Source organism: Heptranchias perlo, chromosome 1 (assembly GCF_035084215.1).
Source record: "Heptranchias perlo isolate sHepPer1 chromosome 1, sHepPer1.hap1, whole genome shotgun sequence".
In the NCBI taxonomy this organism is placed as follows: Eukaryota; Metazoa; Chordata; class Chondrichthyes; order Hexanchiformes; family Hexanchidae; genus Heptranchias; species Heptranchias perlo.
In genome coordinates this window covers 102619789-102640874 of record NC_090325.1, presented here as the reverse complement: position 1 = coordinate 102640874, position 21086 = coordinate 102619789, and the positions used below count along the sequence as shown (strand labels likewise).

At 40.6% G+C, this 21086-nt stretch overlaps 1 protein-coding gene across 1 annotated transcript in view; it reads right to left on the bottom strand.

Annotated features, from left to right (window-relative positions):
- Window positions 1-350: 350 nt before the first annotated feature.
- sepsecs (Sep (O-phosphoserine) tRNA:Sec (selenocysteine) tRNA synthase) overlaps window positions 351-21086 on the bottom strand; it is a 57149-nt gene continuing 36413 nt past the window's right edge. Inside the window, exons 8-11 of the mRNA XM_067989167.1 lie at window positions 20334-20425; window positions 8793-8886; window positions 4610-4700; window positions 351-1168 (exon numbers count right to left, since the gene is read on the bottom strand). Of these exons, the coding sequence (XP_067845268.1) occupies window positions 850-1168; window positions 4610-4700; window positions 8793-8886; window positions 20334-20425 (596 nt within the window). The 3' untranslated portion in view covers window positions 351-849. The remainder of the gene's footprint in view (window positions 1169-4609; window positions 4701-8792; window positions 8887-20333; window positions 20426-21086) is intronic.

Genomic DNA, 21086 nt, shown 5'->3' with positions numbered 1-21086 from the left:
TGAGTCCCAAATAGTCTCAAGTCTCTGGTCTATAATCCAGTTGGAGAATGATAACTTACTTTGAGGATGTTAACTCTGTCAGTATTGCCTGTTAAGGGTCTCAAGTGAAATGAGATCTGGCTTTTTTCCATGTAGTCTATAGTGGATTTGATTTGACAAGCTTCTGAAGAGCAGAAGCCCTGTACTGCCTAGTGCAAAGGAGAAAAGTGGTTTCTTAAGGCAATGCTGGGCTACCAAGTAATCTCTCAGATACAAGTAAATGCATCATTCATCACTTTCAACCCTCACCGTAAGAAGAGAAAAATAGTTAATCCCCCCTCATTTACAAAATGATTTTCATATTTACAAGCTTCATTTCTATATACATTTATTCTAACAGCTTGTAATTAACATAGGAAACAGTGCAATGTCAAATGGAATACACACAATATCAAAAATGCTCAGGACAATCTCACAGTGCCAGAACAAATTAAAAATATTTTCAATTATTGTTTTTATTTTTCCTTCCAAAAAACCCAATCTAAATCTGAACTGCAAAAGAAATATGTATTGTAGGCTAGCTTACCCCGTGCGCAACTATAAGATCATAATGAGGTTAAATTATTGCTTCCATCATTCGCAGCAAACAATCATGTAAACATTAACTACTCTGATATGACTCAGGATCATAACATAATTCCCTGTCAAGAGTCTCCAGATGATCAACAATCATCCTTGGCAAAGAAGAAGAGGAAAACAAAAAGAAAAAAAATGAGAATAATGAAAATTTTAAGCCTATCTTTCTGTCATGCACTTCTGAATGTTCACCTCTGAATTGTGCAAGTAGGCCGTTGCCCAATTTAAGAGGTATCAGACAGGGTGATTTTCCTCATCTGTCCCAACTTTTAGGCTATTTCGGACACTTTCTGACCATTCTGCCATTTCAGCATCTTCAGGTTTTCCCAATATTTCTGTTCCAATTTCCATTTCTGTTCCTGGAATTCTTTTCTCTTTCAGTAAAGTCTTGAGACACTTGTCCAGTTTTTTAATAAAAAGGTCCACATCTTGCTTTTTTATTCCAATAGCTGATGCAGCATTCAGATAAGGGCACAGATAGCTATTAGTGTGAGACATAAATCCTTGGAAAGTGTATCCATTTATAATTTGTTCTGAGCCAACAGGAACAACTCTGAGGTAAGAGAAAGAAACAATGTAGGTTTGGCCCAAGCAGTATTTACATACATGTTCAGTTTGACCCAGAAAAAAACTGCAGACTGGATCCAAAACCATAAATAATTAAATTCAAAATTTGAAGAGGAACACAGGAACAGGAGTAGGCCAGTTAGCCCCTCGAGCCTGTTCTGCCATTCAATGAGATCATGGCTGACCTGTGACCTAACTTTATATACCCGCCTTAGCCCCATATCCCTTAATACCTTAGGTTAATAAAATCTATCAATCTCAGTTCTAAAATTAACAGTTGAGCTAGCATCAACTGCTGTTTGCGGAAGAGAGTTCCAAACTTATACCACCCTTTGCATGTAGAAGTGTTTCCTAACTTCACTCCTGAAAGTCCTGGCTCTAATTTTTAGGCTATGTTCCCTAGTCCTAGACTCCTCAACCAGCAGAAATAGTTTCTCTCTATCTACCTATCACTTCCCCTTAATACCTTGAAAACTTCAATCAAATCACCCCTCAATCTCCTAAATTCCAGGGAATACAACCCTAGTTTGTGTAATCTCTCATCGTAATTTAACCGTTGGAATCCAGGTATCATTATGGTAAATCTACGCTGCACTCCCTCCAAGGCCAATATATCCTTCCTACGGTATGGTGCCCAGAACAGAACACAGTACTCCAGGTGTGGTCTAACCAGGGCTTTGTATAGCTGTAGCATAACCTCTACTCCCTTGTATTCTAGTCCTCTAGATATAAAGGCCAGCATTCCATTAGCCTTTTGGGTTATTTTCTGTACCTGTCCGTGACATTTTAATGATCTATGTACATGGACCCCTAAGTCTCTTTGGATCTCCACTGTTTTGAGCTTTTCACCATTTAGAAGGTGCTCTGATCTATCCTTTTTAGGTCCAAAATGGATGACCTCACACTTGCCTACATTGAAATCCATTTGCCACAGTTTTGCCCATTCACTTAATCTATGAATATCTCTCTGTAATTTTGTGCTTCCATCTACATTGCTTACAATGCTGCCTATCTTTGTGTCATCGGCAAAATTGGATACATGGCTCTCTATCCCGTCATCTAAGTTGTCAATAAATACAGTGAATAGTTGAGGCCCCAACACAGATCCCTCTGGGACACCACAAGTCACATCCTGCCAAGTTGAGTACCTGCTCATTATCCCTACTCTGTCTCCTGCCTCTCAGCCAATTTCCTAACCAGGTCAATAATTTGCCCTCAATTCCATGAGCTTCCACTTTAGCTAACAGTCTCTTATGAGGGACTTTATCAAATGCCTTCTGAAAGTCTATATAGCCAACATCTACAGACATTCCCTTGTCCACTAATTTAGTCACTTCTTCAAAAAATTCAATCAGGTTTGTGAGGCATGACCTACCCTTTACAAATCCATGCTGGCTCTCAGCTGAAAATGTTCAAGGTGTTCAGTCACTCTATCCTTAACTATAGACTCTAGTAATTTCCCGACAATAGATGTTAAGCTAACTGGTCTATAATTCCCTGGTTTCCCTGTCACCTTTCTTAAATAGTGGAGTGACATGTGCTATTTTCCAATCTAAAGGAACGGTTCCCGAATCGAGAGAACTTTGGAAGGTTATAGTTAGGGCATCTGCAATGTTCTCACCTGCTTCCTTTAAAACCCTGGGAAGGAAATCATCTGGGGATTTGTCACTTTTTAGTGCCACTATTTTCTTCATTACTGTTAATTTGCTTATGTTAATTATGGTGAGTCTCTGTCCCTGATTCAAAATTAGTTTCCTTAATTAATCCGGCATGCTATCCACTTCCTCTACTGTAAAAACTGACGCAAAGTAATTATTTAACATGTCTGCCTTTGCTCATTTTCATTTACAATATCACCATTATCAGTTTTTTAAGGGGCCCACATTGCTCTTGACCACCCTCTATTTCCTAATATAATTGTAATTTTTTTTTGTGTTGATTTTGATATCCCTTGCAAGTTACTTTTCACACTCTCTTTTTGTAACTCTTGCCATCTGTTTTGTCAACCTTTGCTGTTCTTTGTATCTCTCCCAGTCACCAGGATCTGTGCAATTTTTTCATTTTTGTATGCTTTTTCTTTTAGTTTTATGTTGTCCCTTACCTCTTTTGTCGTCCATGGCTGTTTTTTTTTTGGTAAGTGGAGCTCGTGCCCCTTAGGGGTATAAACTGGTTCTGTATTACGTTACATTCTTTTTTGAACACCTCCACTAATCTTCTGCTGTTTTACCCATTAACAGATTTGCCCAGCTTACTGTGGACAGTCTTTGTCTCATCCTGTTAAAGTCGGCCTTACCTAAATTTAGAATCTTAGTAGCTGATACGGGTTTCTCCCTTTCAAACACAACGTTGAATTCGATCATACGATGATCGCTATTAGATAAATGTTCACGCACCACTAGACTGTTAACTAAATCTTGCTCATTACTCATTATAAATCTAATATGGCCCGCCCCCTTGTTGGTTCTAGGACATATTGTTGCAGAAAGCTGTTCTGAACTCCTTGAAGAAATTCGCTATCTTTCTGACATAAACTCGTCTGCTTATCCCAATCAATATGAAAGTTAAAATGCCCCATTAAATCCACTCTGCCTTTGCTACATGCTTGTCTAATCTCTGCATTTATACATTCTGCCACTTCACAGCTGCTACCCGGGGGCCCATACATAACTCCCACTACAGTCTGAATTCCTTTTCCATTTCTTAATTCTCCCCATTAAGTCTCCACTGCCTGCTTACTTCTCATTACATCCCCTCTTAACATTGAAGTAATTTCATCCTTACTCACTAAGGCTAGTCTTCCCCATCTAACCTTCCCGTAGACCTTATAACCTGGTATATTCAGTTCCCAGTCCTGACTGTCTTGCAGCCACGTCTCAGTAATGGCTACCATGTTGTACCCTCTAAGTTGAATTTGCGCTTGTATAAAGAATGCTTATGTGGGCCACAAACCCTAACCTGTCCTTCAGCTCTAATGTTGTTTTTCTCACACATTTCTTATTTCTCTCTCCTAATTTAATTACTTTACATCTTTTAGTTTTCCCTTTACTTGTAGTATCTAAAGCATAATTTCTAACTATCACTCTACTCTCTTCCTTTTTGTTTGTTTGAGAATTATTATCATTTACATTACCTTTTCCACCTGAGCGCCCCCCGCCCCCATTTGCTAGTTTAAAGTCCTCGTGACCTTGCCGGATACGGCAACAAAGTACAGAAAAACACAAACTGTGGAATTAATTTTAAAAATTCCCTCCTGTATATGGTCGGGGGCGGGGGGGGGGGGGCAGGATCTGTTTTTAAAATGACAGGTCTCAGTGTATGCAGCTCACATACCCAATGCAGACATTCATGATCCTCATTAACAAAAAGGAAAACGAAGCACAATTCGATCAATAAGTGGAATAAGGGTGCTAATTATTCAGTAACTCACCTGGCTCCAGATACCAGTCTGGTGAAAAGCATAGATCCAAGCTGAGTGACAGCCTTATCATTGTCCTTGTGGAATCTTTTCAAGGACATTGCTGAAATGAGTGGAAAACCAAGGAACAATATGAGATGACTGCACAGTATGAGCTTCACATAAAGCATGTCTCAGACAATTTGTGTTTAAATACAAAACATACAAAAAAAAATCAATAAACTGCAACATTGAGGGAGATGGCAACAAAAACACAGGCAGTGGGCAGTGTTGACTTAAACTGTGGATCAATGTCCCGCATATGTCGAACTTTCAATCACAGCCTCTGAGAGGCACTGAAAGCAATGCAATTTTCTAGGATGGGCGAAATAAAATAAGTAAGTGAGAAAGAGTGTCACCATGTGGTACTCCCACACACCTCCTGGCAGCTGGTTACACCGCAACAAGAAGCGGTCCCTAGGCTTGCCCACTCTGCCAAGGAATTTGCCTGATAAAAAGGTGACCCAGAAGAAAGAAGACCACCAGGAAACATTCTGAATTAATTAAAGAAATAGGAATCAATGACCTGATAATGATGTGTGCCAACACTATTGGGGCGCTCTTCAACTGCTGGCTGCCCGCTTCCCGCCCCATTGACACCCAAGGCGCACCTGATGCAATTTTCAAGCAGGCCTGTAAATGGGCGAGCAGCCTGCACACCTGAAACAGACGGGAGGCTGCTTAAATATGTAAATTGTGTCCTTTGCCGGTTGTAGGACACAATTGCAATTTTCAGGTACAAATTGGCAGAGCATGCACTGTGCACTCTCTGCCCATTTGTACCAGGCCTTAAACAGCCTAAACAATGGTCCGTAAAGGGAGCCTTGGACTCCATTTAAATAACAGCCCACAAAACGTTCTTTTGTGCGGGGCCAGGAGGAGCCTCAAAAAACTTTGACCCAACCCGCTGACCTGTTGGAGCACCTGCCCCCATACTCCCCGCCCCAGACCTGACCTGCTGGCCGGCTCACTGTGGGAGCTGACTAATTTCCAGCCCACCCACAACTGACGTGCTACAGCGGGGCACCCACTTGGTGCCCTCCCATTGTTGCCTGCGGCCTGTGAGTGAGGCCGGGACTCATGCCGGCAACAACGGGTGGGCAGTGCGGCTGCAACGACAACTTCGTGTCCACTTTGACAGAAGTCAAAGATCGCCGTCAGTAACTTCTTAGTACACACAATTCATCAGGTTTTAGCGTGGCAATTAGTTTTAAAATATATTTGCAGACTTTCTTTAAAAGTCTAGTATAGAATTTTCTTCAGTCAACATCATTCGCTTTTTCTTCATTAAACCAAAAATGTACATAATTAACATTTTGACAACTAATAGTACTTTTAGAAGATATATATAAATAGATAGGTAGATATCGATAAAGTGGTTCTACTGCACATTTTGTGGTGCTGTAAAGCAGTTTTGACATGGCACTATCAAAAGATTTGCAGTGCAGCTGTAGCTGAACTGGCGTCAGTTTCGGATTTGCCAGATGTGATACAACATGGGGGAGGTAGTCTCACACCAGCTGTGCATAACTACAAGTAGAGGGAAGCTTTTATTTAAAGCCCTTTATAGTAACATTTATGTTTATATAGTGGTATATCACTGTGAAAGTGCTTTGCACAATGATTCATTTATTAAAGTGCAGTGGCTCTTCTTTCGTAGGCAAATGCCTTTGAAGTCACCTCTTCATTAACGTTAAATATGTCATTGTCAGTTGGATGCCAGCAAGCGGAGATCCTGCAGGCAATTTAAAGATGTGTGCACAGAGTTCTACTTTTCCCCTATCTCGGAGCGGTATGGAGCTAGCAATGTAACTTGGTTCTGCCAGCTTGTACTTCTCCAGTCTAAAACCGGTAGGCGCACTGCAAGTGCACCATTTAAGAATAACAAATGCCACTCAGTATTCAAGGGGGTTAATCAAATTAGCCATTAAATTAAATTGAGAAAACTAATCATGGTTAAGTTATAAATACTAAAGTTATGTACTGTAATATCATGCTACAATGAATGTTTATATGGCAATTAAACTGGTATCTTGATGTCATAAAACTAATTACATTGTGATAACATTTACACAATCTAAAGCAAAAACAGCAGAGATGGAGCTTTTACTCTATTATTGCTATGTTTGGAAAAATTTAATTAAATCACTTTCCAGATATGAGTACTTGAATTGATAAAAATCAATTAAGGACTAGCAGCTGCAAAGCATCTCTAGTGTCACTATTCTAAGAAGGAACATTAGACCAGCTTCACCCACTTCACCGACAATGTGCCTGGTAGCAGATTGAGATACAAGGATATTTTGTGGTGGGATGTGAATTATACACTAGAACTGAAGAAGCCACAAGTGAGTTACAGCGAGCATCGCGCCTGGGAAACAGACCACAATCACACAGTTCTTCATGCTAATTCTGATCATACCACATCTTGGGTAATGTTCAAAAAATGACAAAATTTTCCCCTTGCAGCTCCATTGTGACATCATCTCCACGAAACACGGATATGTTTTATTGAGATGATGTCATCGCAACTCTTCAAAATGTCGCAACAATTTAGTGGCCAGTTTTTAAGACAACAGTCTGAAAGCTGAACGTGCTTTTTAAAACAAAAGGAAAGATCCAGCTGAAAAACCTGCCATCTGTGGTTTTACTCTCACTTTCTTATTAAAACGACCAAAGGGAAATGGGTTAAAGAAACTGATTCCCTGCAACCTACTGTTAAAAATAACCCGCAGATCCTGTCACATGATCCAATATAGCTTTAGCTCATATCTTCTAAAAGTCAGTGATAGCATTTTCCTGCTTTATGATAGCACTACTTTAACCTTCAAAGCAGAACTTTAAGTATTTACATTGAATAAGTGGGCTGCATCACAACAGTAAGAAAGCCAGGTTCAAAACAACTTCACTAATTTTATATTTATAACTGATCGTGCCTAATTAATTTAAAGCACTGATGCAGTCTTGGGGTTCAGGCAACATTCATAACTATTACCCAAATCCTTCAACTGGATTGTTAGCTTGTAATTATCTTGTAAGTATCCATAATGAATAAATGAATGAAGGTCAATGGCAGAGTAAAGCATGCTTGGAACCAGACTCTTACACACAATGTTCCATGCATTACATAATTCATATCAGAAAAATGAATTACAGCGAGTAGTTCAGCAAGATTCCTGAATGCGATTGGTAAAAGTGCACTTCCGCTATTACCTTTAAATCTTGTATTAGCATGTGATGTCAGAAAGCAGGATAAACAATGGCTACAACTCACAAAATGACATAGGAAAACTGTGTGCTACAGAGTTCATAGGAAACACTAGCCTTGTTCAACTATATTCATAAACTAGCTGTAACTCAAGGCTGCAAGTAAACTCTGAGAAAATGCTAACTGCTGTGTTATAGTGACCTCTAGTGCTAAAAGAAAAACAGAAAATGCTGGAAAACACTCAGCAGGTCAGGCAGCATCTGTGGCAAGAGAAACAAAGTTAATGTTTCAGGTCAGTAACCTTTCATAGAATCATAGAAGGTTACAGCACGGAAGGAGGCCATTTGGCCCATCGAGTCCATGCCGGGTCTATGCAAGAGCAATCCAGCAAGTCCCACTCCCCCGCCCTATCCTGTAGCCCTTCAAGTACTTATCCAGTTCACTTTTGAAAGCTTTCATCAGAACCGTTCAGAAAAACAACATTTTCTGTTCTTATTTCAGAATTCCAGCATCCGCAGTAATTTGCTTTTGTTCTGGTGCTAAAAGCTTGTCTTAGCATGCTGCTATTCACTCCTCCAATAACCTTGGTTACAATGGATAACTACTGACTGAAAAAAGTCACTCAATATTTGTATAGTTCAACTATAGTAATTTGAAAATGTAGCTGTTTCAGCGCCTTCTGCCAAGTGATTTTCCTGTATGACTAGCTTAGTTTCCCGAATAGAGTAAAAGCTGCTTAATTTAAATTATCTGTTAATTTGAATTGAAATCATGCAAACAAAAGCCTCCTGAGCTGTTACATTAAATTTGCTTAATCCGAATTACTCGGCAATTTGACTTTTTGTAGAGTAAAAAAAAATGTTTTGAATTGACAGGAGTACACAGAGTTCAGTGAAAGCACTCAAAAATGATTATCAAATTTTAAAAAAGGAAAAAAATCAGATCTACCTAAAGACACAGGGTTATGTGAAGTCTCTAGAAGTCTTTCGCCATGAGCTTCAGACAACTTCTTCATTTCAGTGGCAAGGTAAGTGAACATTTCCTGCAAAAATATAAATTTCTCCAATGAGTGTACAAAATGATTAATAATAATGACTGTTGAACTCGTCACTGATACAGCAACTTCCATTCAGTCACCCATATCATCTGAGAACTTTTTTTTCCACTTAGTATTCTTTTAACTGTCACTGTTTGAGAATGAAATGAGTAAGAGAGACTGTGGTCATTGTCCTTGCTTATTGTGAGCATTCTGCTGCTTATACACCATCATACAGGCTCCCAGACAGTGACCTGTCCTGGCCAGGCTCCCTCTCTACTTTTCCGCTTACCATTTCAAACTGCATTTGTCCACTTACTACCCGCCCTTCAGACAACTCATGGTTTCTGCCTGTAACAAATCTCCCTTGGCTCTTCTCTTCTTAATTATGTTAAGCACCTTCATCCAGGACAAAGCAGCCCGCTTGATAGGCACCCCATCCACCACCCTAAACATTCACTCCCTTCACCACCAGCGCACAGTGGCTGCAGTGTGTACCATCTACAGGATGCACTGCAGCAACTCGCCAAGGCTTCTTCGATAGCACCTCCCAAACCCACAACCTCTACCACCTAGAAGGACAAGGGCAGCAGGCACATGGGAACAACACCACCTGCACGTTCCCCTCCAAGTCACACACCATCCCGACTTGGAAATATATTGCCGTTCCTTCATCGTCGCTGGGTCAAAATCCTGGAACTCCCTTCCTAACAGCACTGTGGGAGAACCGTCACCACACGGACTGCAGCGGTTCAAGAAGGTGGCTCACCACCACCTTTTCAAGGACAATTAGAGATGGGCAATGAATGCTGGCCTTGCCAGCAACGCCCACATCCCATGAACAAATAAAAAAAAAATACCTTACTCTTCCTCTGAAGAATCACTCTTCCTTTCGGATGAGACGTTAAACCGAGGACGTAAAAAATGCCATGGCACTTTTCGAAGAAAATCAGGCAAGTTTCTGCCGGTGTCCTGGCCAACATTTATTCTCCAACACCACCAAAACCAGATTATCCAGTCATTTATCTTATTGCTATTCATGGGACCTTGCTATGTGCAAATTGGAGCCACATTTCCCTACATTACAACAGTGACTACACTTCAAAAATAATTAATTGGCAGTAAAGCACTTTGGGACATCCTAAGTTCATTAAAGGCACTACATAAATCCAAGTTCTTTCCTCCTTTCGTTCCTATATCTTTAAATGTGCTTTGAGTGGTTTCATTTTTCACTGGTTAAAACACTTTACGTTCACCTATTCCCAGGACCTATGGGTAAGTTATATCCCACAAACACACAGTTGTCAAGTACATAGCTTCATTTCCAATGAGATGACTCATATTAAACTGGAGAACACATGTAGAGTTGGACTTCTTATAATTGTTGAGAGTTATTCATAACATCATTTCTCCACCATTCTTAGGAAGAATAGTATATTTGAAAAACTAGGTAACAGCATACAAACAGAGAAGAACTGCCCAAATATTATGAAGCCTGGAAATTTGTGAACAAAAGTACTGAAAAGTACAATTAGATCTTGACAAAGAACAAAAACAGCAGACACTGATAGGTTAGCTATTTTGGTAACTGCTTACATACTGGATTGTGCACATAGCAACTATACTGGTAAGCTTACCATGCAACAGAAGACATGGCACAATATTGAGTTGTAAAACATACATCCTTATTGATCCTGCCAACTTGTACACACTGACATTTATTGCAATACAATGAAAACTTAAAAGTTGCTTGTGTAACCTGATGTATCAATACGCACATCCAAAAACATCAATAGAAAAAAGATTGAAACCAGTCCTCAGATACTCTATGTACCGACTATTTGCTGAATTCTTTAATGTCTAGACAAAGTAGTACTCATCCTTTCTAATTCTGAATATATTACTTATAACAATATCATACAAATACATAGACGTTTCAACAAGAAATAGGCCCAACCAGTCCCTGTTGGTGTTTACCCTTTTCCCATATGCTTTCATCCCCTTTTCCTTCATCCACCATCACACACTTGATGGGCCAAATGCCTGTTCCTATGCTGTAACATTCTATGATTTTATAATAGGATAGCATTCACACATCATTAATTGTTCAGAGATGCTCATTACCTAAATATGCCTTTTCACTTGCCAATTCATATTACTCTTTCTCGCTTATTTTGTATCTGTGGATCTTGATGACAAAGCAGTTTCAAAGACACCATTTCCCTTTCTTTAGGCTTCACAGATACCATGTTCCAAACTATAATGGACCACAAAATAATTAACATAAATCTTTTGAGTGTAAATACTCACTTCCTCTCAAATATGTTCAAAGTACAGGATGCATATTCGACTCAGATTCTAAAATGAAAATAATTTCCAACTTTGGAAAAGTTGCTGACTGTCTGTACTCAGTCATTTTTTTTTGTAGAATGCGGAACCATGCCAAAGTCAGACGTTAGATTTGTTCAACTGGAACAAATGCTTTAACGATTCTTGTACCATACATCTCAGGGTGCAATCTTGAGTATTATTACAAGTATTATTTGTAATATCACTCACTTAAGCTTCTCTACCACACTGTAGCTATTGCAAGGGCACACAACTAAATGCTTTTTGTTAGCAGTTCCAAAATCAGGTGTCCATGCTTACAAATATTATACATAAACAGTATATATTTCCCCAAATTGTTCGCCCAAAGTGGGGGCATATTATAATCAAAGATTTACACTGATTGACCAACAAACTAAACCGTCCATTTTGTTCAAATCTACAGAACGTCAAACCCACCCTCAACTGTATAGACATGTCTTACATTCACTATAAAAAACAATGTATATGTTGTTCTAGCAACTTTTATACCAAGTAGCAAAGATTAGTCATGTCACTGTCCATGTCACATTCCCAAATTCGCAGAATGTTAAAAACATCAACAAAAGGTACCATCCGTGCACTGAATGTTATTTTTCTCTAGCAGTAATAATTTCTATGAATAGATTTACTCCCATGCCTATAAAAAAACGTATCTTAATCAATCACTTTTCAGATTCATAAATCTTCTACAGTACATTTCCAGCAGTGAATGTTCCTCACTATGTAACTCTGTAACCGGTAATTATTTTTGAAATAAATATGCATTTCATTGCAACAGTTTATCGTTTCCACACCATTAAATCTCCATGAATTCTAAATAAAGAACGTTGACTGTCTGACTACAGGACATCTGTGTAAATGACGTCGTTAATGAACATTTAATGAGTCTTAGAAAATTAATCTAATTATGCCATTTTATCTTAATAGAATCCCTCCACAAGCCAAACTGAATAGATTTAGTTTAAACAGGACAAAGAAGATTGTTTATTACGGACACAGTCTTTTCTGAATACAAATTAAACTAAAATGCAACGCCAACAAAAAAATATCTCCCACTGTTCAATAAAAATGTAGAAAGCAAGCAAAACAGGATGAGAAGAAAAATACATGGATGTGCAAATATCATTGGATTTATTTTACAGAAACTCATTTGCTATATTTTAGAACATGTGTTCTGTTCTACAAGTTAATTGTTATTTAGGATTGCCAAATCCAGCATCTCATGCAAAATAAAAGGTTTTCAGAGTTATCTTTTCAAAGGGATTATGGGGAAAGATTTCCGCTGTCCGCTACTTATAGAGAAATTGTAAATGTGCGTATAAAGAACAGATTTATAATAGCACTATAAACAGCAATGAGTAGAAATCTTCTCCGCCAGCTTCTGATGCAAGTCTGATTAAAACCTAATGAAGGCTTCAGCTTCCTGAAATCATATGCACACCTAAAGGTCCAGTTTCTAGCTCATCTAATGCTGGAAAGTCCTTTATAATGTTTGGCATTTTCAGGCTAGCAGCAGTTCTGGATCCTTAAGTTCAGAAAATTTACATATGCAGGGCCCAAAGTATTCGTATGCCCAGGTTTCTGAACAGAACTGAAGGGGAGGGTGGTAAATCACTAGCAAGTGGGGAAAATTAAGAATAAATGCTTTTTTAGCATCAGCACCTGCTTTCCCCTACCACACCAATAGCTTTAACCTTTCTACATTTCATACATTTAGTGAAGAGGATACAATGGATAAATGGATTTCTTTGCAGTGCATCTGCTCCATTGCACTGATTGCAATGGTACTGCAGTACTTTCAATCTACTCCAGATATTCTGAGAAATGATATGATGTGATATTTTACACTCTCAAACAATGTCCTTCTCTCTATTTATCTGGCAATTGCATTTTCTTTCCCCCTCCTCCGCCTGCTCCCCCCAATGAATACAGTTCCAGAGATACAAGGTTAAGGTGTATTTTCTAACTAGTTTTAAGATATTGATTATTGTCACTATGGGTTATATTGAATCTTTGATCCAATCTACCAATTATATTCAACATAATGTAGATGTTACATAAAATATGTGACATCTGTGAAATGTTTGACATATTCCAGTTTCACCATTCATTAAGGAGGGAATTCTACTAAATGGTCACAAAATCCTAAAAATGTTATGAAGGATGGTATTTGTACACTTAGTGGTGGCTACTGTGACCTCCGCCAATTATTGTGTCTTATACCTGAACACATCGGATTAGAGGCAGCCTGAAAGCAGACATTTGGCACTCAACTCCCCCAGGGACATCACAGATAGGAAGCACTGGATTACGGGAATATTCCTCATTCATGTCACTCATGTGGAACGTCAAAGCTGGAATCATTCCACACAAAATGTCTACTCCCACCCTGTCTGTAATGAGTGCTTTTGAAGCACATAAGTGCAACAAGAGATGGCAGACACCCAGGTAGGCTTATGAATCAAAACAGCGAGCACACTCTGTTAAGTTTTGAAAATATGACACTATATAAAACAACAGTCAAAAAACTCACCAACAACCTAATAAAAAAATATAATCAGTCATTCAATTAGAATCCATAAATAAAAACAAAAAGTGAAAACTACTCTCCTCATTTATCATTGATGGGTAGATTTACTGTTTAAATTGAGTTCTGGGTGTATGATCTCATAGATTCCTCCAACATGGAAAAATATGGATTACCCTGGTGTGTGGAGTTAATTAGTTGGCTTCTTGCCTTGCATGGTCACAAGGTACTTTGACGTTATTCTAAGCTTTTCTGTACCACTAACTGACAGACCAAACCAGTCCGACTTGCACCAGCGCAGGATTTTCTTTGTGCTGTTTTCAGCATTCAGACCTGCAACTAGTCAGGCATCACTACGCAGCTAGGAATACTGTGAATGCGGTAAAATGCTGTGACAGCTGCCATAAATCAGCAAACTTTCTAGTGCATTAATCTTTTCAGATGTGACAGTCATTTTTATCTTGTGGAATAGAAGCTTATCTGCATCACACATACCATTATGCATTTTTTTTAAAAACAGGATCCATTAAACAGTTTACCAGAAATAAAGACTATTCAAATCTCTTTATGCTCCTCCTGTCAGTTCTTCTCGTAAGGCATTAAGATATTCATTCATTTTTCCTTCTCATTTTCCTTTGAATTGGCTTCAGGTACTTTTCTCCTTCTGAAGGCAGTAGCTCATGCTGCATTCGAGATACTGGTCCCAATGGTGAAGCTTCATGTGTGAGCTTGGACAGTGAGAGACAAATGGCCATTTTGACTGTGATGTGGGGAGGCTCACAACAAAGCCCAATCCATCGCTGACTGAATACAGACTTTCAGCTGGATAGCAGTCAAGACTTGGAATGCTGGCCAGTTTTTCTCCTTCCTAAACAAAACCATTAGTATGCCACACTGCTGTCCCATAACCACATTTTCTATATTTGAGCACTATCAAAATATCACTTCCTTTAAAAATTGGATGCAGGTGTATTGTTTCACAGACCATAGTAGCCTTCTGAAGTGGTCATGCCTGAGCCAGACAGTGAGACCAGCAGGTTATTAGATTGGGGGAGCGGATCAGCACCTACAGAAGAGGGAGGGGGAAAATGGTTAAATCCAAGATGGCCACCAAAATGGTCTTATGAACATATTTAGCATCTGAATTTGTACCATAAGACTCTCACTTTTTTTGGAATTGGCTATGGAATCCCCATTGGAATTTGTTATTTTACTGAAACTGCAATAAATGAAAAAAAATGTTTTTTTTTCCCATCGCTTTTCTGCCAATTTTCTTCCCTTGCCTGGTGCCTCTTCCAATGATTCCTTGCTTCCATGAGTCTCTTGGTTCAATGAGTCTCAGGCACTCCCCAGTACCATACCCAAGTGGCCATTCTGCATGTGTGCCTGGACAGTGAGTGTCGGCAGAATATTCAACCGCATGATGTATAGGGGCATTGCAACAGCCTGACCCTTAACCTGTCCCTGTCCTCACTCAACACCCACACATGCCAGCAGAGGTTACTAGACAGCGATAAGGGCAGGAAGCTTAACCTAGGAGCATTGATGCCAGTTGTAGCTGTCCTGTTGCCGCTCCGGCGAAGATCAGCTGACACAACACGGAACTGAGGACCGTCCTCTTCTGTGTAGCTCAGCTGGGGCATCAGGGGAAGCTATCATTTGGTTTTCATTAGAACAGCACACAATTGCTTATCAGTTGAACATTTTGTTCTGTCTATTAATCTGAAACGGCTGCCATGGACAACTTTTCTTTCAATAAAGAATGCTGATATGACAGCCATAGTGTTCCTGTAGGCACCTGTCTAGATTAATATAGCAAAATAATTTCTGAATACAATTGAATATTCTTGGTCACATTTTTCCTGCAACAGTTTACAAATACTACCACAGAATTTAAAAGGATTTATGGGATGACTAATCTGACCCGGCATTTCAATGTAGTAAAACCTCTGCATCTGATGTAAAAATGGCTGTTGGAACTGAATCCCGATAGATGCAATACTACTCTGGGAACAATTGTTATGCTTGTACCTAAATTATGCACATAACAGGGAATAGGAATAAACCCTATGGTTTAATTTCTACAAATAACGCATTTTCTTACAAAGCAGCCAAACATATTTGAAAGGTCACCAATCAGTAAAATCCAGATTAATGAGGCTTCCTTCTCCATAACACCTTGTTTTTGGTTGGTTTTATAATTTAGTCTTTTCTTTGCTGATAATGTTGCATTGAAAGAGATGATAACAATACATTTATAGTCAATTATTGTTTATCACTCAGCACAAAAGTATATCTTTTTGTCTTAAGTAGTGAAGAAAGATCCTCAGGAAAATAGAAACATAGAAACAGAGAAAATAGGAGCAAGAGTAGGCCATTCAGCCCTTCGGTCCTGCTCCGCCATTCAAAATGATCATGGCTGATCGTCTAACTCAGTATCCTGTTCCCGCTTTTCCCCATATCCCTTGATCCCTTTAGCATTAAGAAATATATCTATCTCCTTCTTAAATACATCTAATGACTTGGCCTCCACTGCCTTCTGTGGTAGAGAATTCCACAGGTTCACCACCCTCTCAGTGAAGAAATTTCGCCTCATCTCAGTTCTAAATGGCATACCCCGTATCCTGAGACTGTGACCCCTGGTTCTTGATTCCCCAGCCATCGGGAATATCCTCCCTGCATCTAGTCTGTCCAGTCCTGTTAGAATTTTATACGTTTCGATGAGATCACCTCTCATTCTTCTAAACTCTAGTGAATATAGGCCTAGTTGACCCAATCTATCCTCATACGTCAGTCCTGCCATCCCAGGAATCAGTCTGGTAAACCTTCGTTGCACTCCCTCCATGGCAAGGACATCCTCCCTCAGATAAGGAGACCAAAACTGCACACAATACTCCAGATGTGGTCTCACCAAGGCCATGTATAACTGCAGTAAGACATCCCTGCTCCTGTACTCAAATCCTCTTGCAATGAAGGGCAACATACCATTCGCCTTCCTAACTGCTTGCTGCACCTCAATGCTCGCTTTCAGCGACTGGTGTACAAGGACACGCAGGTCCCCTTTTCCCAATCTATCACCATTCAGATAATAATCTGCCTTTCTGTTTTTACAACCAAAGTGGATAACCTCACATTTATCCACATTATACTGCATCTGCCATGTTCTTGCCCACTCACCCAACTTGTCTAAATCACATTGGAGCTTCTTTGCATCCTCCTCACAGCTCACATTCCACCCCAGCTTTGTGTCGTCTGCAAACCTGGAAATGTTACAATTAGTTCCCTCATCCAAATCATTGATATATATTGTGAATAGCTGGGGCCCAAGCACTGATCCCTGCGGTACCCCACTAGTCACTGCCTGCCACCCGGAAAAAAGACCCGTTTATTCCTACCAATTCACAATCCATGCCAGTATATTCTCCCCAATCCCATATGCTTTAATTTTGCACACTAACCTCTTGTGTGGGACCTTATCAAAAGCCTTCTGAAAATCCAAATACACCACATCCACTGGTTCTCCCTTATCTATAGACAAGAAATGGGAGATTCACGAGGATTTTGCTGTGGTTTTGTTTGGTGCACTGACTTTCCAGAATGAATGTCCAAGAAAACAAGCATCACAGTTGTGCATATTAGAAAATGTTCAATTTTCTTAGAAGAGAATTCATACTTTTTATTTAACACCTAATATGTGAACCAACCAGAAGATCATTGCAGTGATATATTGGGGCCTGGGTATCATGGCACATCTGGATGTTTCACATCAATTTCACATGAGTCACAGCTCACAGTGCTGGCTTTAAATCTAATCTCTGAAAGTTTTAAACTGAAAGTTTTAAAGAGTATGGCTAGTTGTGACTGATCAGAAACTAAATGGGTCAGTCTTAACAGTTCTCAATGGACAAATATACACAGAACATCCATAAATTGATATTAATTAAGCATAAGGAGAATTCTATTGAGACATTGAAGTATCGTTATCATAACGCCAGATGATGCACATTACTGGGGTTTGGAGAAGCTGTTCAACACTGTATCTAATCTGTGTAATAACTGACGCAGATGTCGACATTGCATGCTCATATTCCCGAACATGAACATTTATAACTTTGAAGAAGGATAAAGCCTGGAAATTGGTATTCGCCAGGCACAGCAGAGAGAAAAGAGGTGGAGACCCATTACATCAAGACTTCAAACCTGCTGCACTAGCCCAGGATTTCCTGGGGCTCCCTCAACGTACATCACTGGGTCTGCACCTGCAGCAGGTGCTGGTCCCGCATTACGATGTTAACGAGTTTTACCATTTTATTCTTCCTACATCCATTGGGCATCCCAACGGAGGGGCACCCAAAGAAACTTGGCACAAGGCCCTGAGACGGGTGCGTCTGCAGGGATCTGAGGCGGGGGGTGGGGGGGAATGCAAGCCGAACAACAAGAACTTGCATTTATATAGCGCCCTTAACATAGGAAAAACTTCCCAAGGCGCATCATAGAGGCGTAATCAGACAAAAATGGTCACCAAGTTAAAGGAGGTGATATTAGGACAGGTGAGAAAAGCTTGGCCAAACAGGTGGGTTTTAATTCTGGGTAGTCTTAAAGAAGGAGAGGGAGGTGGAGAGGCAGAGAGGTTTAGAGAGGGAATTCCAGAGGGTGGGGTCTTGACAGCTGAAGGAACTGTCGCCAATGGTGGGACGAAGGGAAGGGGGGATGGACAACAGACCAGAGTTGGAGGTTTTAAGAGTTTTTGGGAGCGGGAGGGGGGTTGTAGGGCTGGGGAGAGATTGCAAAGATGGAAAGGCCATTAAGGGATTTAAACACGAGGGTGAAAATTTTAAATTGGAGACATAGGTTAGCATGTATAAGGGTGAAGGGTGAGCAGAATTTAGTGCGGGATAGGATACGCGTATCAAAGTTTTGGATGAGCTGAGGTTTAAGGAATGTGGAGGTTGGGAGGCCGGCCGGTCTGGAGGTAACAAAAGAATGGATGAGGATTTCAGCAGCAGATGAACTGAGCAGGGGACAGAAGTGGATGGTGTTACTGAGTGGAAGTAGGTGATCTTTGCGATGGAGTGGATATGGGGTTGGAAGCTCAGGCCAGGATTGAATAGGATGCCGAGGTTACAAATTGTCTGCTTCAACCTGAGACATTGGCCAGGGAGAAGTGCGGAGATTGTGGCGGGAGCCGAAGATGATGGCTTCAGTCTTCCCAATGCTTAACTGAAAGAATTTTCAGTACATCCAAGACTGGATGTCAGACAAGTAGTCTGACAACACAGAGGCAGACACAAAAGGAAGTGGGGTTTGTGGGTGGTGAGGGATACAAGGAAGTGATCGGAGTAGGCCTTGTCTGTGTTCAAGACCACAAGAGTAGACAGGTCATGTAAGATGGCAAGATTCGGGGGAGCCGTGATTATGGGTCGAAGAGATTACATGGAGGGAAGAGGTTTAGGGAGGACAGGAGGGCAGTGAATTAAGAGGAGCGAGAGCAAAGGGAGCGGGGATAGAGATTGAAATCACGAAAAGTCACTCAGTGCAGAGGCTGAGGGAGGATATCTCGGGGAGAAACGCATGTTGGGGCTTGGGAGAGGATTTTAAAGGAGAGATAAGAGGGGTGAAACAAGATTCAATGCTTGAAGGAGAAGAAGGTAACAGAAGAGTAGAGGGAGAGACCAAGGTGTGATTTGGTGAAAAGGGCCACATCACCACCGCGGCACTTTGGGCGGGGCAGGTGCTGGAAAGTATAACCAGGTGGGAGGCCTCCATAAGGAGCACGGTGTCATCACCTACAAGTCAAGTTTCAGTCAAAGCCAGGATGTCAACGCATTCATCCATAATAAAATCATGGATGACAAGGGACATGTCCTCAAGTGAACAGGCATTCTGAAGAGGAACCAGGAGAGGGGCGGCGATTGTTGGTCTGCTGGCAGAGTCCAGGGGGACAGTGGTGGGTGCAGCTTGGTGAGATTAGCTCCAGCGAAGATGAAAGAGGAGCTGTCACAGAAGATGGAAAGGTACCCCTCCCTGCCCGCCCCTCCTTCCCTCCCTCCCTCCTGAGGGTGATCTTCAAACCTTGCTGTCTTCTGGCTACTGCTCTCCAACAGCTGCCACAGGCCGCAATGCCAGCCAACAGGAGCACAGCTGCAGGTCTCGCAGGCGCCTCCTCTGACAGGCACAGTGCACCTCAGAGGTGCTGTACTCGTCAGGCACAGGACACCCATAGAGGAAAACTAGCCTCAAGTATGTGTCTTCTGTTTTAAAAGCACAGTGCTGCAAAAGAATTACACTGGAACTCTGTTATTGTACACTATTAAGGTCAGAAGGATGGGAATGTATGAGATGTAATTTGTGCGTCTTTGCACAAACTCTTTATACAAGACATCAGGAAAAAAGCACAAACTATAACAGAAAAGCAGCTTTAAAGAAAAATCCATCAATAATTCAATAAAATTGAATTTGCAACATGATGGTGATTTGTACAGTACTGAAATGCAAACAAGAAAATATATAGTGCAGTGTAAATACGGGCTCCAGACCTCGAACACTGTGAACTTACCTTTCTTTCTTTTAAGAGCCGCTTATAGCCATTCACACCAAGTGATAGCAGCGTAATAAGAACATCCATCGAGGGCGATGCCGAAGCTCTGCCTAGAAATATCAATGGGAAATGTCTTTCGTATTGAGCTTAACTATTTCTAAATAATATAAAAGAAAGTAGAGGTCCTCTGATGTTTCACTAGTGGCACTAAGCCGCACAGACTCGGAAGATTCCAAATCCAATTCCTGAACAGGGAAGAGTTAGCTAACCCAAGTCAGGGTAGCAAATGACGATGCTATAGCTGGCTGCAACATCCCTGGGCTAAAGATCTGGATATGAAGGAGAGGTTGTTCAATGGCCCTGATAAATAGTGACAGGATTGGTCTGGACTGTGATGTCCCCCACAGTCAATTAACCTAATCCATTTACTCCCCAGCTTCACAATACAAAGGATGGTTGGGGGGGGGGGGGGGCTACCAAGCCTACTCAGCCTTGCTCCCTCATGAAGCTCTATCTTCTCGATAGGAGAGGTAAGGAGAGAATTTAAATAGCGCCTTTAATTATATGCCCTGAGGCGCTTCACTGGAGTTGTAATCAGACCAAAATCAGAGGAAATCTAGAGAATGAAAACAATTTTTTTTACAAAAGCAAAGACACTTCTGACTTGTAATTGAAAAATTATAGCATGTTTAGAGTTTACATTTAAAAAGACTTCTGGAATGAGAATGCGGAGCAAGAAGGTTACATTTCAGTGCAGTAAGCTCCAAATGT